General features: G+C 49.1%; 1 protein-coding gene, 1 long non-coding RNA gene and 1 pseudogene across 4 annotated transcripts; all 3 read right to left on the minus strand.

The window, feature by feature from the left end:
• Nucleotides 1-728: 728 nt before the first annotated feature.
• Nucleotides 729-4,020, minus strand: LOC149995224 (sialic acid-binding Ig-like lectin 14). The gene is made up of 7 exons (XM_090260306.1): nucleotides 3,925-4,020; nucleotides 3,471-3,848; nucleotides 2,973-3,254; nucleotides 2,648-2,695; nucleotides 2,159-2,413; nucleotides 1,193-1,340; nucleotides 729-1,015 (listed from the first exon to the last, which is right to left on the minus strand). The coding sequence occupies exons 1-7, from the start codon at nucleotides 3,959-3,961 to the stop codon at nucleotides 955-957; spliced, it is 1,209 nt and encodes a 402-aa protein (XP_090116432.1). The 5' UTR covers nucleotides 3,962-4,020; the 3' UTR covers nucleotides 729-954.
• Nucleotides 4,021-11,601: 7,581 nt separating this feature from the next.
• LOC149995225 (uncharacterized) lies at nucleotides 11,602-12,817 on the minus strand. 2 transcript variants are annotated; one of them, XR_016507714.1, is made up of 3 exons: nucleotides 12,499-12,817; nucleotides 12,116-12,223; nucleotides 11,602-11,965 (listed from the first exon to the last, which is right to left on the minus strand). It is a non-coding gene; the product is annotated as an uncharacterized LOC149995225 (long non-coding RNA). The 2 variants fall into 2 exon arrangements; XR_016507713.1 differs by having other exon boundaries at nucleotides 12,116-12,226.
• A 290-nt stretch (nucleotides 12,818-13,107) lies between these two features.
• LOC149995226 (sialic acid-binding Ig-like lectin 14) lies at nucleotides 13,108-17,341 on the minus strand (annotated as a pseudogene). The gene is made up of 7 exons (XR_016507602.1): nucleotides 17,305-17,341; nucleotides 16,847-17,227; nucleotides 15,949-16,227; nucleotides 15,747-15,791; nucleotides 13,954-14,211; nucleotides 13,711-13,846; nucleotides 13,108-13,595 (listed from the first exon to the last, which is right to left on the minus strand). The product of XR_016507602.1 is annotated as a sialic acid-binding Ig-like lectin 14 (transcript).
• Nucleotides 17,342-21,775: the final 4,434 nt, after the last annotated feature.

Below are 21,775 nucleotides of genomic sequence, written 5' to 3' on the forward strand. Positions count from 1 at the left end.
CCCGCTAGAGGAGAGGAAAGGATTCAGTGCAAACATTCATTACAGGTTTGGCCCAGAACCGTTAGCTCAGCCACAGTCATTCTCAGATCCCAAAACTGGGCTCAAGAAACTCCCACAGACGCTAAAGACAACAGCAAAGTCAATTTTTATGTTGCAGTACTTAACATACTTTTATTTATAATTGAACAGTAATCACTACAAGGTAGGCATCTTTGAATAGAACAGAAGAGCTGTGCTCCTCACAACTCTGTATGAGTGTCTGCACTGACAGGGCAGTTTGGGAGACTACAGTCAGGTGTTACCAGGTACATTCAGGGCAATGGGAGGATAAGACCCCAAGTTTGTCCCCTTCCTGGGTGTTGGAAGGAGAGAGAAGAGCAGAGGGTGGGGAGAGTGAGAGGACAGGCCAATGGGAGAGGCACAGGCAGAAACAAGGGGCCATCATGAGTGGGTATCACCTGTTGTTTATTTTCTGCATCTTAGGATGCTTTCAAGTCTGTAAAACCTTGCTGGCCAAGGAGAGACAGCTCCTCCCAGGACCCACCACCTCTCAGAGACAGGGAAGGACTCTGCCAGGAACAGCCCCTCAGAGGCAAACCATCCAGCCCTGAGCCCACATTCCCCAGCCAGCAACCTGCCCTCAATCACCCAGGACCGGGGACCAGAGAAACAGAGACCACCCGCAGGAACACACCCACCAAATCCGTACAAAGGACTCCCCCTGCACTGGCCTGGATTTCCATGGAAACCCCCATAAGGCTCTGGCTAGGCTCCCCCCAACTTGCGTCTGTTTACTGAGGATACCTGGTGCTTCCCCTGGGGCCCTTCCTGGACTGGTGGGACCTCCTCTCAGAAAATGAAAGTAATAGAGTCTTCTTCCATTGGCATTGACTGTCCTTGTCATCACTCAGTTACACAAATTAAAACCCCAAGGGTACGATTGAGACAGGTGAGTCAAGAGTTTCCAGGGAGAAGGTGACACTGATGTCCCACGATGGCCCCTTGGACCCCGCATCTCACCTCAGTGCCATCGTGACATAAGGGAGAATCGGTCAGGATGTGGGCGTTGTTGTCAGGGGGCCTCCGCACCTGCAAAGCCAACACAGGCCTCGATCAGCTCAGCTCCAGGCAGGGGGACAGCTAAGCCCCACCTGGAACTGGGGCCGGTCACTGACTGGCCCTGTAGGGAGACAGACCTGCCCACCTGGTGTAGCAGAGCCAGGTGAGGCCGTAGGTGAGGAGGAAGCCGGCCCCCATGAGGGCCCCTCTGACCAGAGTGAGCACCAGGGGCCACGAGCCCTGTTCCTCCTCAGTCACACACCTGCAGGGAGGGGGGCTTCCTGGGGAAGAGGAGAGGGGGTGTTACCTTGTGACCCCCAGTCCTGTCCTCCCCACAGCCCCAACGCCTGACCTGACTGCCGGCCCCCAGCACCTGTCCTGCACTCACTCTGCACAGAGAGGCTGACGGAAACATGCTGGGAGCCCAGCGGGTGCTGAGCCCGGCAGGTGAGCTCTCCTCTGTCTCCAGCCCAGGACCCCAGGTGCTGAGGGCTGGGAGGGGCTCAACGCTTTTACCTCCAGGGACCGGCTCAGTGTGAGCGCACCACCCTAAGGACTCGGTGTCTTGTCTGCCCCGGTCCTTGCAGAACCCGATGGAGGTTCCATTCAGACACGAGATGGTGGGTGCCCTCCTAGCAATCACGCCCTTCCCGCCGCAGCCCCGTCTCCTCTCTGATCCCACTCTCTCTCCCTAAGCCTCTGTCTCCAGCAGGCCCCAACCTGGCGGTGGCGACAGCAGCAGGACAGAGGCGCTCTGGGCCCCGTGGATGTTCCCGGCCTCGCAGCTGAGTCTGAGGCCGGAGCTGAGCCCCGTGCGGAGGCTCAGGGCGCTGTGGACCCAGGGCCCGGCTGAGAGGGAGGTGACCGTGTAGGAGCCGTCGCTGGGGGTCCCCTCCAGCAGCCGCTCCCCCAGCCGCCAGCGCAGCGAGGGGCCCGGCTGGGCTCGGGAGGAGCAGTTGCAGCGCAGACCCTCGTCCTCCTCCCAGGAGCAGGCGGGTCCCAGCAGCTGTGGGGGGTCTGCGGGGAGCAGGGAGAAGGTCAGCGGAGCCCCTGCCCGCCGGGACCCAGGTCACTTGCCCCCAGGGGTCCCCACACTCACCGACCACGGAGAGGTTTACAGAGACACTTTGGGAGCCCAGCGGGTGCCGAGCGCGGCAGGTGAACTCTCCTTCGTCCCCCGACCCCACGCGAGGCAGCTCCAGGATCGCGGTGCTGGAGATGGGGGTGGCGTTCAGGGCTGGGGACCCCCGGTACCAGCTCAGCGCTGCAGGGGGGTTGCTGTCAGCCACACAGAGCAGCCGCGGCGCCTGGCCCTCCGGGATGGGAAGGGATGTGGTTTGCAGGATCTTGAGGGCTGGGGGAGAGAAGTGCCGGGAACGGGGAGAGGGCAGCGGGGGAGGAGAGAGAGAGAGAGAAACAGAAAGAGAACACAGGGGGCAACTGCCCACCCACAAAGGTGAGGGAGGGAGGGTGATGATTTCCGTCCTTGCCTCCCAGGATCTGATCCCATTCACACTCTGTTCCCCCCTCAGCTCCATGGCGGCCCCAGGGTCAGGTCCCAGCCCCAGAGACTGAGGTTCTTTCCTACCTGTGACATTTCTGAAGGACATGCCTACGGTGAGGTTCTGTGGGGCATCTGGGACAGAAAGACATGGCCCAGCTTCAGGGGGGAGGAGCGGGTGGAAGTCACCCCAACCCAAGGAGGGGCGGTGGGAACCAGGAAGGAGCGATAGCTGTCCTCGCCCCCTTCCCGCCTGCACTCAGATCCGTACACGGGTGTTCTCAGGGAGCTCAGCCTCTGGTGCACATAACTCACAGAAGCACACATACACACGCACACACACACATAAACGCATGCATGTACACACCAGTCCCACTGCCCCCAGGGAACCAGCCATCCCTCCAACACTCACAGAAGACCTTGAGCCGGATGGTTCTCTGCGTGGTCACCCCAGTTACTTGGTGTGTCACCTGACAGGTGAGGTGGGAGCTGTGGTGCCAGGGCCTCGGGGTGAAGGTGAGCACAGAGGAGTGGAAGGTCCAGGCCTTCAGAGAGTCAACAGCGGCTCCCACCCAGGAGAAGGTGAAAGAATGTCCTCCTTCGCAGGACCCTGACAGGCTGCAGGTCAGCTGCGTGGGGCGGCCGGACTCCAGGGGCTCCGGAATGAGGATGTCTGGTTTGTCTGTCAGGGCAGAGAAGGCAAGAGGGAGGTGCTGTGGCCCCAGGATTAGGGATCCAGACTGACACCCTGTGATGGGACTGGGACTTGGTGCCCCAGATCACCCAGGTCCTGTGTCTCTCCTGAGCACCGGGGCCCAAGCCCTGCATCAGGAGGGTCCCAGGGTCCTCTCCCTGCTGGAAGATGGACTCGCACATCTCAGCGACCTCTCCTGCGACCCTGGAGTACCTGTCACCTGCAGTGTCAGCGTCTTATCCCGGTAAATATATTTCACAGCATTTCCTCTCTCCACTCGGAAGACGTAGGTTCCTGAGTCACTCCTCCTGGCGTCTCTGATGCTCAGGGAACAGTCGCTGGTCGTGGGGTCCGCGAGGAGGAATCGGTTCTGGGTTTCTTTCTTCACTGCTTTATTTGGGTTGTTTGTGGCCACAGGAGAATCAGAATCTGTGTCGTCCCCACGCCGGTACCAGTAGGTGTAGAGTTTGCTAGTGGAATACTGCAAACTCCACGGGTAGGAGAAGGAGCAGGGCACGTGGACGCACAGACCCTCCTGTACTCTCACCGATTTTTGCACTCGGAGCTCATAGCCTTTCTGCTCCTGCAGGGACCCTGGGGGGACACAGAGGCTCAGCTGTAACCCCTTCCCTTCCCCCACCTGCCCGTCCCCCGTCCTCAGCCCACTCACCCCCCCACAGCAGGGGCAGCAGCAGCAGGGGCACCATGTCTGCATCTGACAGGCAGAGAGGGTCCCGGTCCCCGTGTCAGGGAGGGAAATGCCCAGCTGTGGGGTGGGGCCGAGGACACCCCAACAGGAAGCCATGGGTGACAGAGCTGTGGCCAGGCCTGGAAAGGGAACTTGGGCTCCACGGGCCATGGGCGTGGGGTGGGTGCTGTGAAATCACCCTGTCTCAACTTCAGCCCTCTGTCAGGTCCCCCAAGTCGATATATCGAGGCCCCCAGAGGTTGAGAGGTTTGTCCAGATGTGGATCTGAAAGTGATCACCTCGTAGATGATGTTTAAGTCAACAAGGAGGTCACCCAGGGGGCACCTATACTCAAAGGGGTCCTGGTGACTTGGGAGGACTCACCCTCCAACTGAAATCACTGAACATCCTGGAAAATGATAATGTTAACTTTTCTTTAGACCACACAAGTGCTGAAGGAGAGGAAGGGATTTAGACCAAACTCCATTGGAGGATGGAACCCAGGGCAAAGCTTCACATTAAAGCCCTGTGTCCTGAGGATTTGGGGACATGGGATACACACGTGGTCCTCTTCAAGGGTCTGAGGGTCTGTGGGACAGTGACCACAAACATCCCCTCAAAACAGGATGTGTGTGTGCTATAAGATCTTGCCCGATTTGGCAGAGACCCCAAAGGCTGGCCCTCCGCATAGCAGGAAACTTGCCACCTGAATCCTCAGGAAGCTCCATCCTCAGGGCCCCTCATGTGCTCAGTCTCTTTTCAAAGCCCCAGCAAGGGCTCCAGGGATATGTGAACACAACCTGCAAGCCCACTGCTCTTTTATGAATGAAAGAAACTTGATAAACCTTTTCACAAATATGACATTGATGTGAAACAGGTCAGACATTCCTGTACCAAGTTCTGTCATTGAAAAACAAGTTTTCTATACTGTACAGGAGAAAGGAAAATCAATCACTTGTGCTGAAGGAAATACTGAATTCTCTTCTATTGTCTATATTATATAAATATAATATTTAATGAATAAAGTGATTATTAATATAATATTAATATTTATTATTGTAAGACACCATTATTCTCCTATGAAGAGGCAATAAAAGAGTATCAGTCAAAAACAGAGGAAACTTGTGTCATGCAGGTCCAGACTTTAATACCTTACTCCTAATGAAAATAGTTTGCAATTTTTTGAATTGTCTTACATTTTGGTCTTCAGTATTTTTGCTGCACTGACTTAATGGAATGTGTTTTCTCATTTCAAGAAAATCCATGTGTGCTACATATACCTTTTTTTTTTGAAGCAGTGACCTCAACATTAGTATACATGTCAGGTTCCTCAAAATCTAGGGCTGCCCCTGCTGCAGGGAGCAGGTGAAGCAGAAGGAACCAGCTCTACCCCGCACCCACAGCAAACTCCACACGGATTGCAAAGAAGATGGTTTTGTGCCAGCAAAGGTCTAAGGAAAGCAGGATTTTGTGGTTGTGCCCCCACAACTCACATCACTGAGGGTTCTAGCAAATCTCAGGAAATAGTAAGTGTTGGCAAGAATGTTCAGAAAGGAGAACCCTCTTGTACAGTTGGTAGAATGGAAATTGGGAGCTACTATGTAAATCACTATAGCAGTTCCTCAAAAGCTAAAAATAGAGCTTCCATAAGATCCAGCAACTCCACTTCTGGGTATTTATTTGGAGGAAATGAAAACACTAACATGAAAAAAACTAATGCATCCGTGTTCATTGCAGCATTACTTACAATAACCAAGATGTGGAAGCAGCCTAAGTGTCCATCATGAAATGAATGGATAAATAATATGTGGTTGTGCACAATGGAATATTTTTGTACCATAAAAAAACAAAAAGACAATTCTTCCATTTTTGATAACATGATGGATCATATGGGCACTATGCTAAGTGAAGTAAATCAGGCAAAGACTATACCACATCAGTTTACTTATAGGTAAACATTTAAAAAGAAAATCAAACTCATACATGCAGAGCATAGTTTGGTGGTTGCCAGAAGCCAACTAGGGTAGTCAAAGATACAAACTTACAGCTATAAGAAAATTAAATCATGAGGAGTTCATGTACAGCATGGTGGCCGTAGTTAATAATAGCGGATATTAATACTATTGACTATAATAATATAGTTAATAATACCATGTTGTATATTTAAAAATTACTAAGAGAGTATATTACTAAGAGAATAAATTTTTAAAAGTTCTCATCACAAGAAACGTGTGAAATATATAGCAAGACACATTCTGATGAGCACATCACAATATATACATCTATCAAACCTTTAAGTTGGACTTGAAACTGCAGGAATGTTATATATCAAGTATCTATCTCAATTGTACATATATACTAAAAACACTCAGGCTGGGCCAAGTCTTCCAGGCAGAGTTCCTTTTCCTCCATTTGTGTTCCAACACCGGCATAGCCAATTCATTACAGTAAATTCCTGCAGCTGAAATACATAGTGGGGCAACTGTCTTCCTGATCTGCCCTTGACTGATTAAATCATGAGATAAAACAAGGAGCAGTGGGTGATTTTAAATGCCTTCATGATAAAACTCACAGGCAACTAAGAATAAAAAAGCATTTCCCTGGTCAGATCCAAGATGGCAGAGGAGTAACTGGAAGCTACACTAATCTCCTCCCAAGACCAAATTAGAATTACAACTCAATTTTAGAAAAATCATCCTGAATAACCAACTGAGCACCAGATGATGAGAAGCCATATAACCAGGGATGGACAGAAGAAACCACTTCACCACAATGAGACTGGTAGGAAGTGGAGGTGTGAGAGGGCAAACTGGGCTCTGATGAGCTTCAGCTGAAGTTCTGGAGGGATATTTTAGGGGCCAATGTGGGAAGGGAATTCCCCCCTGAGAAGTGTGGAATTTAAACCCCAAGGTGGTCTCCGCAGCCTAGACCACTAGAACTGGGGAAGGAATCCAAATAACATCCTGCTGTGCAAAGCAGTGATGTTTCTGTCCATCAAGAAGGGACATCTAGAGACTCAGAGACCCTCTTAAGGGGCCAACACTCAAAATTTTGTTGGCAGCCACTTACTCTGGTCTCCAGCAAAAGGAAAGCAGAGAGGACTAGAGTCATGAGAAGAGAGTTGGGGTTGGTGGCTCTTGGAAGAGAACTGAATTAAAGACGCCAGGATTCCCGTGCTAACTCACTCCCTGTACTGCAGGAGCCACCTTTCTCAGGCAGAGCACTCACCTCATTGCGGCATCAGCCTGAGGCAAAGGAATAGGCCCAGCCTCAGGAATTCCTCTCACCCCACGCTGTGCAGCTTAACCCAGGCTGCTGAGGAGCACAGCTGGAGGCTGTTTCAGTCATTGAGTCTAACAGAAAGCCTGCAGCAGAGGTGCATCTGTGGGAGGTCTGAGGCTTTAGCTGACCCTCCTCTGGGCCTGGTTCTGGTAAAAGCCGGCCTTGGTGTGCAGCTTGGTTCCTTCTGCGCGCACCCAGGACCAGCAGAGGGCGCCACGTGCTGTGCAAAGCTGATAGCTCCAAACAGGTTGCCCAGGGCCAGTCACAGGCAGCAGGATACAAAATTAATATCCAGGAAACAGCTGCATTTTTATATCCCATAATGAACTCTCAGATAGGGAAATTAAGAAAACAATCCCATTCAAACTTGCTCCAAAAAGAATAAGATACCTAAGAATGAATCTTACCGCGGATGTAGAAGACCTACACTCAGATAATTATAACACACTGAAGAAAGAATCAAAGATGATACAAATAATGGAAGCACATATCATGTTCATAGATAGGAAGACTTAACAGCATTACAATGTTTATGATACCCAAAGCCATCTATAGTATCAATGCAATTCTATCAACATTTCAATGAAGTATTTCACAGAAATAGTACAAATATTTCAAAAACTTATACATAACCATCAAAGGCCTTGCATATCCACAGCGGCCTGATAAGGAAGAACAAAACTGGAGAAATCACACTACCTCATATCAAACTATACTATAAAGCCATACTAATCAGAACAGCATGGTACTAGCATAAAACAGACACGTAGATCAATGGGAGAGACTTGGAACCCAGAAATGAACCCACACCTTTACAGTCAATTAGTATTTGAGAGAGGCAGCAAGTCCATACAATGGGCTAAAGATAGTTTATTCAATAAGTGGTGTTGGGGAAATTGGACAGATATGTGCAGCAAAATGAAACTACACCCCCTTTTACACCACACACAAGATTAAATTCAAAATGGAATAAAAACTTAAATGTTAGACCCTAAACCATAAAAATCCTGGAAGAAAACATAGGCAGTAAAATCTTGAACTATACTTGTAGCAATATTTTATCGGATGTATCTCCTAAGGCAAGGGAAACAAATAAAAGTTAACAAATGGGACTACATTGAACTTAAACATTTTTGCACAGCAAAGGAAATGATCAACAAAATAAAAAGACAACCCACTGAATGGGAGAACATGTATGCTGATATACCTGATCAGGGGTTACGACCCAAAATGTATAAAGACTTACAAAACTCAACACCAAAAAATAAACAATCTAATAAAAAATGGGCAAAGCACCTGCTTAGACGCTTCTCCTAAGAGGACATACAGATGGCCCATAGACATATGAAAAGATGCTCGATGTTTCAAGTCATCATAGAAATGCAAACTAAAACCCAATGAGATACCACCTCACACTGGTCAGAATGCCTACCAGCAACCTCACGCTGGTCAGAATGACTACCAGCAATAAATCAACAAATAGCAAGTGTTGGTGAGGATGTGAAGAAAGGGGAAACCTAGTGCATTGTTGGTAAGAATGCAGATTTGTGTGGCCACTGTGAAAAGCAGTACGGAGATTCCTAAAATATTAAAAAGGAATCTCCCTTTTGACTCCACATTACTACTTCTGGAAATTTACCTGAATAAATAGAAAACACTAATTTGAAAGAATATAAGCACTCCACCCTGGCTGGTGTCACTCAGTGGGTTAAGCATCATGCTGCAAAGCAAGGAGTCACTGGTTCGATTATGATCAGGACACATGTCTAGGTTGCGGGCCGGGTCCCTGGTTGGGGATGTGCAGTTGGCAATCAATCAATGTTTCCCTCTTGTATTGATGTTTCTTTCTCCCTCCCCTCCTCTCTCTCTAAAGGTAAGTATATAAAATCATAAAAGAGAGAATATAAGCACCTGAGTGTTAACTGCAGCATTATTTACAACTGCCGAGGTTAGGAAGCAGCCCAAGTGACCATCAGTAGATAAGTGGGCAGAACAGCTATGGGACATTTACACAATGGAGCACTACTTGGCTGTTAAAGAGAAGAAATGTTACCCTTTGTGACAGTAAGAATGAACCTGGAGAACATTATACTAAATAAAATAATCCAGACAGAGAAAGGCAAACACCATACGATTTCACTCAGATGTGGAATCTAATGAACAAACTGAACTAAGAATTGAAATACAGACAGACTCACAGATGGAGAGCAGGTGGCAGCTCTGGGGGGCGGTGGTTAGAGCGTAGAAGGGTCGAGCCGTTGGGAAAATGGGCTCACGAACATGGACAACAGTGTGGTGACTGCAAGGTGAGGGGGGTTTAAGAAAGATAAATAGTAATGGAAGAAAATACAATAAAAATAAATCTCTGAAAAATTTCTGTGCTGATTTTGGATGCGTAAACTGTGGGGCTGTTTATCATTACACATCCCCCATCACTTCCTTTACCACAGGCCTCCTGCGCCGTGTTCCCTTCCTGGCTGGAGTCTGACCTGGGGGCTCCTGAAACCGTTCATGCACTGAGGAGCCAACCGAAATCCTGCAGGCAGAGGGGTGTCTCCTTTTTAAATTTAAGTTTTCTCTTTCATTTATAGTTTACATTCAATATTATTTCGTATTAGTTTTGAGTACACAACATGGTCATCAGAGAATTATATACTTTATTATTTACTTATTTTTATTTATTGAATTTAGAGAGAGAAGAAGGGACAGAGAGAGAGAGGAAGGCACAGGAGGTAGGAAGACAGAAAAACACTGATGTGAAGGAGAAACACGGATCAGCTGCCATCCACATGTGCCCCAACCAGGTATCAAACTCACAGCCTAGGCATGTGCCTTCACCAGAAATGAAAACCACAACCTTTCGGTGTATGAAATGATGCTCAACCAACTGAGCCGCACTGGCCAGAGCAAGAATCATGTACTTTAAACAGTGATTCCCTGATATTCCCAGCACCCAACGGGCACCACACACAGTTATGACGTATTATTATTGCCTCTGTCCCCCATGCTGCACTCTACATCCAGGTGACTATTCCGAAGGGTGTCTCTTTAATTCAACTTCTCAGCAAGGGTCTGGCTCATTCAAATCCTGGATGGAAAACCAAGGCCATGACCACCCTCTGCTGGACACGGTACCATCTCACCTGAGACGCTCTCCCCGGGAAACAAGCCCCTCCTGGATCCCGGTTTCCTACTCTGACACGGGAGAGATGCTAGTCCTCATAAAGCGGGAGTGGATTCGTTGGTCCTTCAGGGGCTAAAATTGGCCTGCACTCAGTTTTTTATATTTTAGATGTAGAGTCAGTGAGACCCGCTAGGGGAGAGGACTGGATTCATTGCAAACTTCATTACAGGTTTGGCCCAGAACCATTAGCTTAACCACAGTCATTCTCAGAATCCATAAGCGTGCTCAAGAAACTCCCACAGACACTAAATACGGCAGCAAAGTCAATCTTTATATTGTAGTTCTTTTTTTTAAAGATTATTTTATTGATTATGTTGTTACAGTAGTCCCAATTTTCCCCCCTTCCCTGTCCTCCACCCAGTACCCCTCTTCCCTCCAGCAATCCCACCCCCTTAGTTCATTTCCATGGGTCATGCATTTAAGTTCTTTGGCTTCACCCTTTCCTATATTATTCTTAACATCTCCCTGTCTATTTTGTATCAACTGATTATGTTTCTTAGTCCCTGCACCATATCCCCATTTCTCCCCCGTCCCCTCCCAGCTGATGACCCTCCAAATGATCCCCATACCTATGATTCTGTTCCTGTTCTGATTTGCTTAGTTGAATTTTTTTTATTTTTTAGATTCAGTTGTTGGTAGTCGTGAGTTTCTTGTCATTTTAGTGTTCATAGTTTTGATCTTCTTTTCCTTAAATAAGTCCCTTTAACATTTCATATAATAATGGCTTGGTGATGATGAACTTTTTGAGCTTTACCTTGTCTGCGAAGCACTTCATCTGCCCTTCCATTCTAAATGATAACTTTGCTGGATAGAGGAATCATGGCTGTAAGTCCCTTCTTGCCTGCAAAGTTTCTTGTGAGAAATCAGCTGATAGTCTTATGGGAGCTCCTTTCTAGGTAACTCTACTTTTCTCCTGCTGCTTTTAAGATTCTCTCTTTATCTTTCATGTTTGGCATTTTAATTATGATGTGTCTTGTTGTGGTCCTTTTTCTGTCTAGCTTGTTTGGGACTCTCCGTGCTTCCTTGACTTATATGTCTATTTCCTTCAGCAAATCTTGGAAGTTTTCCTTCATTATTTTTTCACATAAGCTTTCAATTTCTTGCTCTTCCTCTTCTCCTTCTAGTACCCCAATGGTTCAGATGTTGGCATGTTTAAAGTTATCCCAGAGACTCATTCTGTACTGGTTGACTGGTTTTTTTTTTTTATTCCCTATGTTGCAAATCATTGATTTGAACCCTGGTTTCATTTTCTTCATTATTGGTTTTGTGTGAATTTTTCTCTGTTTAACTTAGCATAGCCTTCACTTCTTCCCTTATGCGTTTGCCATACTCAAGCATATCTGTCAAGCCTGTGAGCATTTTTATCACCAGCGTTTTGAACTCTGCATCTGTTAGTTTGGCTTTAATCCTTGTTTGTTAGGTTGGCTATCTCTTTGTTGCTTAGTTCTCCCACTGGAACCTTGATCCGTTCCCCTGTTTGGGCCATACTTCTCTGTCTCCTCATCTTCACAAGCTCTGTGTTTGTTTTCCTCTGTGTCTTAGGTAGAGTTATTGCAACTGTTACATTGTAAGGGGTGAAGCGTTAGGTGTTCATTAGTATAAGGCAACCCGTTTCACCACGCTTTGGTGCTGTATGTGGGGGCGGGGTCAGAGAGGGAACAATGCTGCCGGCTCAGCACCCACCCCTTTTTCAGGCACCTCTCTTACCTTCGCATGGGACTGGTGCCCCTCCAGCAGTCGCCCTGGCCGCCGCTCCCAGAGTTGGTGGTTCTGTGGATGTTCCTGGACCATGGGGACCATCCAAAGAAGCAGACTCTGCTGAAAGACAGACAGTTTCTTCCTCTGCCCCAACCCCCAGTGCACAGTGAGAAGCAATGAGGCTTGATTTTCCCTGGCGCTGGGATTGTGACCTGTGCGGTCTGGTCTGGTGCTGAGAGTGCTCCCCAGGTGTACCTCCCCACTTTTTAAAACATGTGACTGTGCTTTCTGCTGTCCTGCTCTTGCCACCGCTGCTGCCACAACCACACTACATCCTCTCTGCCTTAGCTCCTTCCCTCCTACCTGCCTGGATGAGTGTTTCTTCTTTATACCTTTGTTTGTTGGACTTCCATGCAGCTCAATTTTCTGGAACTTCTGGTTGTCTCTAGTTTTGAGGCAGTTGTATTTCTTCTTAGTTGTGGAGGGAGATGCAGCATGTCTGTCTAGGCCTCCATCTTGGCCGGAAGTCTATGTTGTAGTTCTTAACACATTTTTATGTGTAATTAAATGTTAATCACTACAAGGTAGGCATCTTTGAATAGAACAGAAGAGCTGTGCTCCTCACTCTACACTGTGTGGGTGTCTACACTGACAGGGAAGTTTGGGAGACTGGAAACTCAGGTGTTACCAGGTACCTGTGGGCAATGGGAGAATAAGGCCCAAGTTCATTTCCTTCCTGGGCCAGGGGATGGAGAGAGAGGAGCACAAAGTGGGGAGAGAGAGGACTAGTCAACGGGAGAGGCACAGGCAGAAAAAAGGGTCCATTGCGAGTGTGTATCACCTGTTGTTTATTTTCTGCATCTTAGGATGCTTTCAAGTCTGTAAAACTGTGCTGGCCAAGGAGAGACAGCTCCTCCCAGGACTCCCCACATCTCAGAGACAGGGAAGGACTCTGCCAGGAACAGCCCCTCAGAGGCAAACCATCCAATTCTGAGCCCACATTCCCCAGCCACCAACCTGCCCTCAATCACCCAGGACCTGGGATCAGAGAAACAGAGACCACCCGCAGGAACAAACCCACCAGATGTGTATATACAGCTGATCCTAAACAGGTCACCCTGCCTTACCTTGGACTTCCCTTGGAAACTCCAACAAAGGCTCTGGCTAGGCTTCCCCCCACATACATCTGCTCCCTGAGGAGACCTGGTGCTTCCCCTGGGGCCCTGCTGGCCTGGCGGGGCCTCCTCTATGGAAATGAAAGTAATAAAATCTCCTTCCATTGGCATTGACTGTCCTTGCCGTCACTCAGTCACACAAATTAAAATCCCAAGGGTACGATTGAAACAGGTGAGTCAAGAGTTTCCAGGGAGAAGGTGACACTGATGTCCCGCGATGGCTTCTCTGGACCCCGTGTCTCACCTCAGTGCTGTCTTAACAAGAAAGGAGAATTGGTCAAAATGTTGGCCTTGTTGCTAAGGGGCCTCCACACCTGCAGAACCAACACAGGCCTCGCTCAGCTCAGCTCCAGGCAGGGGGACAGCTCAGCCCCACCTGGAACTGGGGCCAGTCACTGACCGTCCCTGTAGGGAGACAGACCTGCCCACCTGGTGTAGTAGAGCCAGGTGAGGCCGTAGGTGAGGAGGAAGCCGGCCCCCATGAGGGCCCCTCTGACCAGGGTGAGCACCAGGGGCCAGGAGCCCTGTTCCTCCTCAGTCACACACCTGCAGGGAGGGGGGCTTCCTGGGGAAGAGGAGAGGGGGTGTGACATTGTGACCCCCGGTCCTGTCCTGCCCATAGCCCCAATGCCTGACCTGGCTGCCGGCTCGCAGCACCTGTCCTGTACTCACTCTGCACAGAGAGGTTGAAGGAAACATGCTAGGAGCCCAGCGGGTGCTGAGCCCGGCAGGTGAACTCCCCTCCATCGCCAGATCGCATGGGCGGCAGCTCCAAGACCCCCGGAGCGGAAGGCTGCAAGAGGCTCAGCGTTTTTCCCTCCAGGGACCAGCTCAGCGTGGCAGGGGGGTTGCTGTCGGCCACACAGACCAGACGTAGGGACTGGCCCTCCAGGACAGGCAGTGATGTGTGGTTGCTGAGGGTCTTCAGAACTGGGGGAGGGACACACACACAGCAAGGTGGGTTAAGGGACAATGACCCTGGCATCAGGTCAGGCTACCAGAAAGGAGGGGCTGAGCTGTGGTTGGCTGGATGGGAAGTGGGCAGGCAGCTCAGATGGAGCTGTGTCAAGAATTTTGGAGCCTGGCCAGGGAGGGGCACTACACCTACACCTGCATCTTGGCAGTAGGCCCAGGAGCACCAAACCCATGGCTATGGTGGAGACAAGGCAGAGGCAGAAATTCCGGAGCCTTGAGCGCCAGGCTGAGGGCATTAGGCTGTGCCCTGGGTTCACTAGACAGCAGTAGGGAGCTTGTCCAGGGGACACAGAGAATCAGTGCCAAGTCCAGGGAGATCCTGCTGGGCTGTGGGCTCTGGGCCTGAGACATTAGACTGGAGGCAGGGAGGCTGAGGAGGAGGCTGAGCCATGGGGTTCAGGGTTGAGGACAAGACTGGCACTGAGGCTGGGCCAAGGGCAAGAAGAAAGGGGAAGAATTTGAGAAGTGACATTTCCCTGACTCACGGACTCGGGAAGCTGCTGCTGAGAAAGGAAGTCATCTAGAGTGAGTCACACCAGGTCTGAGTTACGTGTGGTCACAGGGACCTTGACAGGCAGCAGCCAGAGGCACCGACATGTGCAGATCTGTAGCTGCCTGTAAAGCTCCGGGAGACATCAGGATTGGTCAGGTCAGAGGCAGGGTCGCAGGTGGAGACGTGGGACGTGAGGAGCATGTCCCGGAAAGTGGAGAGAGATTGAACCACGTGCAGGGTGGGCCGTGGGGAATGGGAACGTTGAAGGCTCCTGGAGAAAATGAACAGATCGCAGATGAAGAAGGGTATGTATCAGTGGGGTGAGGGCAGACAGGAACTTCAGAAAGGGAGCAGGGAAAAGAAGGAGCAGAACTTGGAAGTGTCACCAGCACAGAGACAGAAAGTGGAAGGCATTTGTCAGGGGCTGGACATGGCGAGTTGGGTGAGAAGTTCATGTCTGCTGGGGATGGAGTTTCAGTTCTGCAACAGGAAAAAATTCTGTTCACGGGTTGCACAACCCCGCACATGTACTAACCCTGCTGAACTGTTGCCTAAAAAATGGTGAAGACAGCCCCGACTGGTGTGGCTCAGTGGACTGAGTGCGGGCCTGTAAACCAAAGGGTCGCTGGTTTGATTCCCAGTCAGGGCTCATCCTCGGTTACAGGCCAGGTCCCCAGTTCGGGGCACGCGAGAGGCAACCACACATCGATGTTTGTCTCCCTTTCTTTCTCCCTCCCTTCTCCTCTTTCTAAAAATAAATAAATAAAATATTTTTTTTAAATGGTGAAGATAGTGGTGTATTATGTGCACTTTATTACAATGAAAACTAAACATAGAACTTTAGAAACGAACAGGTAGTGGCCAAAAGCAAGCGAAATCCCATAAATGTGAGATGTTGATGAGGGTGTGGGGGCAGACCCAGACCTGGGGGCAGAGCCCTAGGCTGGCAGAAACCCCACTCACCTCACATCCCCAGAGAGGACAAAACGGTTCCTACCTCTAGAGTTTCCCTGGGAAAGACTGATGGTCAACCGAGGCGCGTCTGGGGAGGAAAACGTGGTGAGATAAGGGTAAAGGGGACATCTTCCATTTGCGCCAGGAGCTCCGTAAGGGGAAGAGGTGAAGCTTTACTTTGCCGATGTCCCCTGGGAAAGGGATTCCTCTGGTCCCCAGGGACCCAGCCACCCCTCAACACTCACAGAAGACACTGAGCCGGATGGTTCTCTGCGTGGTCACCAAAGATCCTTGTAGTGTCACCTGACAGGTGAGGTTGGTGCCGTGGTTGTTGGGCCTCGGGGTGAAGGTGAGCACGGGGGAGTGAAGGGTCTCGGGATTCAGAGAGCCAACAGCATCCCCGACCCAGGAGAAGCTGAGAGGACGTCCCCCTTCGCAGGACCCTGGCAGGCTGCAGGTCAGCTGCGTGGGGCGGCCGGACTCCAGGGGCTCCGGAATGAGGATGTCTGGTTTCTGTGTCAGGTCTGAGGAGGTGAGAGGGAGGTGCTGGGGCCCAGGGTTAGGGACCCGGACTGAGACTCTGCGACAGACCCGGGCCTCGGTGCCAGAGGCGGATTTAACAGCGGACACACCAGCTGTGCGCCCTGGGCCCCAACTTCTGAAAGGCCCCACAAAACCCCAACTTAAAACTTTTTTCTAGCGACACCGAGTTTGGTTTCGTAAGTGCAATTTTAATTACGTACATGTTTACAATTGGCAGTAAAGCCTGATAGTATGTTACATTCACTTACCTTTTTATTTCATTACCACACTGCATGGTATACATACACTACGGTTCACAGGCCCCGTGCGGCCGCGCTACCGCTCATCGGAGCAAATATTTTTTATTTATTTAAAAATATGGTTAACATTATTTTTATTTTCCCTGTTTCTCTCTTTTTGTTAAGGGGCCCAATATTTTCTTCTGTACCCGGTGCCTCAACTGACCTTAATTTGCCTCCATTGGGCCCCGATCACCTCAGCTCCTATTTCTCTTCTGAGCACCGGGGTCCAAGCCCTGCATCAGGGAGGGTCCCAGGGTCCTCTTCCTGCTCAAACACAGGCTCGCACGTCTCAGTGTCCCCTCCCGTGACCCTGGCGTACCTGTCACCTGCAGTGTCAGCGTCTTATCCCGGTAAGTATATTTCACATGAATCCCTCTCTCCACTCGGAAGACGTAGATTCCTGAGTCATTCCTCCTGGCATCTCTGATGCTCAAGGAACAGTTGTTGGTCCTGGCGTCTGCGAGGAGGAATCGGCCCTGGGTCCCTTTCTTCACTGCTTTATTTGGGTTGTTTGTGGCCACAGGAGCAGCATAATCTGTGTCGTCCCCACTCCAGTACCAGTAGGTGTAGGGATTGCTAGTGGGATACCACGGAATCCACGGGTAGGAGAAGGAGCAGGGCACATGGATGCACAGACCCTCCTGCACCCTGACCCATTCCTACACTCGGAGCTCATAGCCTTCCTGCTCCTGCAGGGACCCTGGGGGGACACAGAGGCTCAGCTGTAACCCCTTCCCCTCACCCAGCTGCCCGTCCCCCCGTCCTCAGCCCACTCACCCCCCCACAGCAGGGGCAGCAGCAGCAGGAGCACCATGTCTGCATCTGACAGGTAGAGTGGGTCCCTGTCCCCGTGTCAGGGAGGGAAATGCCCAGCTGTGTGGTGGGGCCGAGGACACCCCAACAGGAAGCCATGGGTGACCGACTGTGGCCAGGCCTGGAGGGGGAACTTGGGCTCCACAGGCCATGGGGGTGGTGTGGGTGCTGTGAAATGAACTTCAGCCCTCTGTCAGATCCTCCAAGTGGATATACCAAGGTGCCCAGAGGTTGAGAGGCTTCTCCAGATGTGGTTCTGAAAGAGATCACCTTGTAGATGATGTTTAAGTTGAGAAGAAGGTAACCCATTGGTTCCTACACTCAAAGGGGTCTTGGTGACTCGGGGGCTACCACCCTCCAGCTGAAATCACTGAACATTCTGGAAAAGGATAATGTTAAGTTTTCCTTAGACCACACAAGTGCTGAAGGAGAGGAAGGAATTTAGACCAAACTTCAGTGGAGGTTAAAACCCATGGGAAAGCTGCACATTAAAGCCCTCTGTCCTGAGGGTTTTGGGGACATGGGATACACATGTGTTTTTCTTGAAGGGTCTGAGGGTCTGTGGGACATCAACCACAAATGCCCCTTCAAAATGAGATGTGTGCAGAGACCCCAAAGGGTCTCTTTGGCAGGAACCCCAAAGGCTGGCCCTCAGCAAAGCAGGAAACTTGCCCCCTGAATCCTCAGGGAACTTTATCCTCAGGGCGCCTCACATCCTCAGTCTCTTTTCAAAGCTCCAGCAAGGGCTCCAGGGATGTGTGAAAATAACCTGCAAGCCCACTGCTCTGTTATGAGTGAAAGAAACCTGATAAATGTTTTCACAAATATGACAATGGTGTGAAACAATTCAGAAATTCCTGTAACAAGCTGAGTGACTGAAATAAAGTTTTTGATCCTGTACAGGAGAAAGAAACATCAATCAGTTCCGCTGGAGGAAATATTGAATTCTTTTCTACTCTCTACATTATATAAATATAATATTTAGTAAGGGAATGATTAATATGATATTAATATTTATAACTATCAGACACCATTATTTTCCTATGAAGAGGGAATCAGACTATTAGTTAGAAACACAGGGAAGTGTTGTCATGCAGGTGGACCAGACTGGAACACCTTACTCCTAATGAAAGTCGTCTGTAATGTTCTGAATTGTCTTATATTTTGGTTTTCAGCATTTTAGCTTTACTGACTTAACGGGATGTGTTTTCTCACTTCAAAAAAATCTATGTGTGCCACATATTGCATTTCTCTTTGAAGCAGTGATCTCAACATTAGTATACATATTACGTTCCACAAAATCCAGGTCTGCCCCTGCTCCAGGGAGCAGGTGAACAAGTAGGAACCAGCTCTACACCCCACTCACCACCGACTCCACACAGATTGCAAAGACGATGGTTTTGTGCCAGCAAAGGTCTAAAGAAAGCAGAATTTCATGGTTGTGCCCCCACAACTCACATCACTGAGGGTTCTAGCAAACCTCAAGAAATAGTAAGTGTTGGCAAGAATGTTCAGAAAGGAGAACCCCCTTGTACAGTTGGTGGAAATTAAATTGGAGGCCACTATGTAAATCAGTATGGCAGTTCCTCAAAAGTTAAAAACAGAACTTCCATAAGATCCAGCAATTTCACTTCTGGGTATTTATTTGGAGGAAATGAAAACACTAACATGAAAAAAACTAATGCATCCCCGTGTTTGTTGCAGCATTAATTACAATAGCCAGTATGTGGAAGCAACCTACGTGTGCATCCTCAAATAAATGGATAAATAATATGTGGTTGTGCACAACAGAATATTTTTGTACCTCCCCTAAAAAAAGAAAAGAAAATCCTTCCATTTTTGATAACATGATGGATCATATGGGCACTACGCTAAGTGAACTAAATCAGACAAAGACTAATACCACATCAGTTTACTTATAGGTAAACACTTTTTAAAAAATCAAACTGATACATGCAGAGAATAGATCAGCAGTTGCCAGAGGCAGAAGGTTTGGGGTAGTCAAATGTACAAACTTACAGCCATAAGAAAATTAAATCATGAGGAGTTCATGCACAGCATGGTGGCTGTAGTTAATAATAGTAGATATTAATACTATTGACTATAATAATATAGTTAATCACACCATGTTGTATATTTAAAAATTGCTAAGAGAATAAATTGTTAAAAGTTCTCATCACAAGAAACAAGTGTGTAACTTTATGTGGTTCCAGGTATATAGCAAGACACATTCTGATGAGCACATCACAATATATGCATCTAGCAAACCTTTAAGTTGGACTTGAAGCTGCAGGAATGTTATGTATCAAGAATCTATCTCAGTTGTACATATATACTAAAAACACTCAGGCTGGGCCAAGTCTTCCAGGCAGAGATCCTTTCTCCCTCATTTGTGTTCAAAAACCAGCATAGCCAATTCCTTACACTAAATTCCTGCACCTGAAATACATAGTGGGTCATCTCTCTTCCTGATCTGCCCTTGACTGATTAAATCATGAGATAAAACAAGGAGCAGTGGGTGATTTCAAATGCCTTCATGTTAAAACTCACAGGCAACTAAGAATAAAAAAGAATTTCCCTGGTCAGATCCAAGATGGCAGAAGAGTAACTGGAAGCTACACTAACCTCCCAAAACCAAACTAGAATTACACTAAATTTTAGGACAATCATCCTGAATAACCAACCGAGCACTAGATGATGAGAAGACATATAACCAGGGATGAACAGAAGAAACCATTTCTCCACAAGGAGACTTGTAACAGAACCCCTGGGCTGCTCTGATTGAAACAGAACCCACGAGCTGTTTAGTTAGGGGCCCGATTGCCCGCCGCCAGAATTATAACTCTCAATACCAGAGTTTGGTGAAAAGAAAAAGAATTGTTTATTTGCACATAGTTCTGCCTCCTCCTCCCAGACCTGGCCAGTCTTAGGAAAGTCAGAAACACTGTTTCCCTACTTCCTAGGCACAGTTCAGCTTTACCAGTAGCTGCCAATCACTCAGTTCAGATTGGGGAGGTCCTTTCTGTGCTGTGGTGCCCTCCAGCTCTCAATGCAGGGCCGCCTGGATTTTCAGCCTCCTTGGAAACTGCCTTCTTCCTGCAAACCGCATGGATCTCCTCCCCTTCTCATAACCACATGGAGGAAGCACACCAGAGCCAGGGCCAGAGAGAGAGTGAGAGAAAGCCAGCCCCAGAGCCCAGCTAAAATGTCTGCAGCTGCTTATCTCCCTCCCTGCATCCTCTCATGCAGTGGGTGTTGCAAACAGTTCTGACCATTCACAGAACCCTACATAGGCTCTGTCTGCTTCTTCCGTACCAGCCCACAGTCCAAGACCCCTCCCATCTTCCTGAGCCTTGGAAGTAAAGCGGATCTTTGTGCAACAAGGTTTCCAGCCACTAGCCCCAGGCATGCAAGGGCATCCTGAAAACTGCTTCCTTTTCCCTATCTCCCAGTGGCAAACTCTGGGGTTTGTTTTTGGACTCCCCTGTTTCTGTAACAGACTGGTAGGAAGTGCAGGTGCGAGAGGGCAAACTGGGCTCCAACGAGCTTCAGCTGAAGTTCTGGAGGGATATTTTAGGGGCCGACGTAGGAAGCGAATTCCCCCTGAGAAGTGTGGGGTTTAAACCCCAAGGTGGGCTCCGCAGCCTAGACCACCAGAGCTGGGGAAGGAACCCAAGTAACATCCAGCTGTGCAAGGCAGTGATGTTTCTGTCTACCAAGAAGGGTCATCTAGAGACTCAGAGACCCTCTTAAGAGGCCAACACTCAAAATTTTGTTGGAAGCCACTTACTCTGGGCTCCAGTAGAAGAAGAGCAGAGTGGACTAGAGCCATGAGAGGAGAGTCTGAGGTTGGTGGTTCCGAGGAGAGAATTGAATTCAAGACGCCAGGATTCCCGTGCTGACTCACTCCCTGTACGGCAGGAGCCACCTTTCTCAGGCAGAGCACTCACCTCATTGCGGCATCATCCTGAGGCAAAGGAATAGGCCCAGCCTCAGGAATTCCTCTCACCCCATGCTGTGCAGCTTAACCCAGGCTGCTGAGGAGCACAGCTGGAGGCTGTTTCAGTCATTGAGTCTAACAGAAAGCCTGCAGGCAGAGGTGCATCTGTGGGAGGTCTGAGGCTTTAGCTGACCCTCCGCTGGGCCTGGTTCTGGTAAAAGCTGGCCTTGGTGTGCAGCTTGGTTCCTTCTGCGCGCACCCAGGACCAGCAGAGGGCGCCACGTGCTGTGCAATGCTGATAGCTCCAAAGAGGTTGCCCAGGGCCAGTCACAGGCAGCAGGATACAAAATCAATATCCAGGAAACAGCTGCATTTTTATATCCCATAATGAACTCTCAGATAGGGAAATTGAGAAAACAATCCCATTCAAACTTGCTCCAAAAAGAATAAAATACCTAGGAATAAATCTTACCGTGGATGTAGAAGACCTGTGCT

This window comes from Furipterus horrens, unplaced genomic scaffold, assembly GCF_987537825.1.
Source record: "Furipterus horrens unplaced genomic scaffold, mFurHor1.1.pri manual_scaffold_13, whole genome shotgun sequence".
Taxonomy (NCBI): Eukaryota; Metazoa; Chordata; class Mammalia; order Chiroptera; family Furipteridae; genus Furipterus; species Furipterus horrens.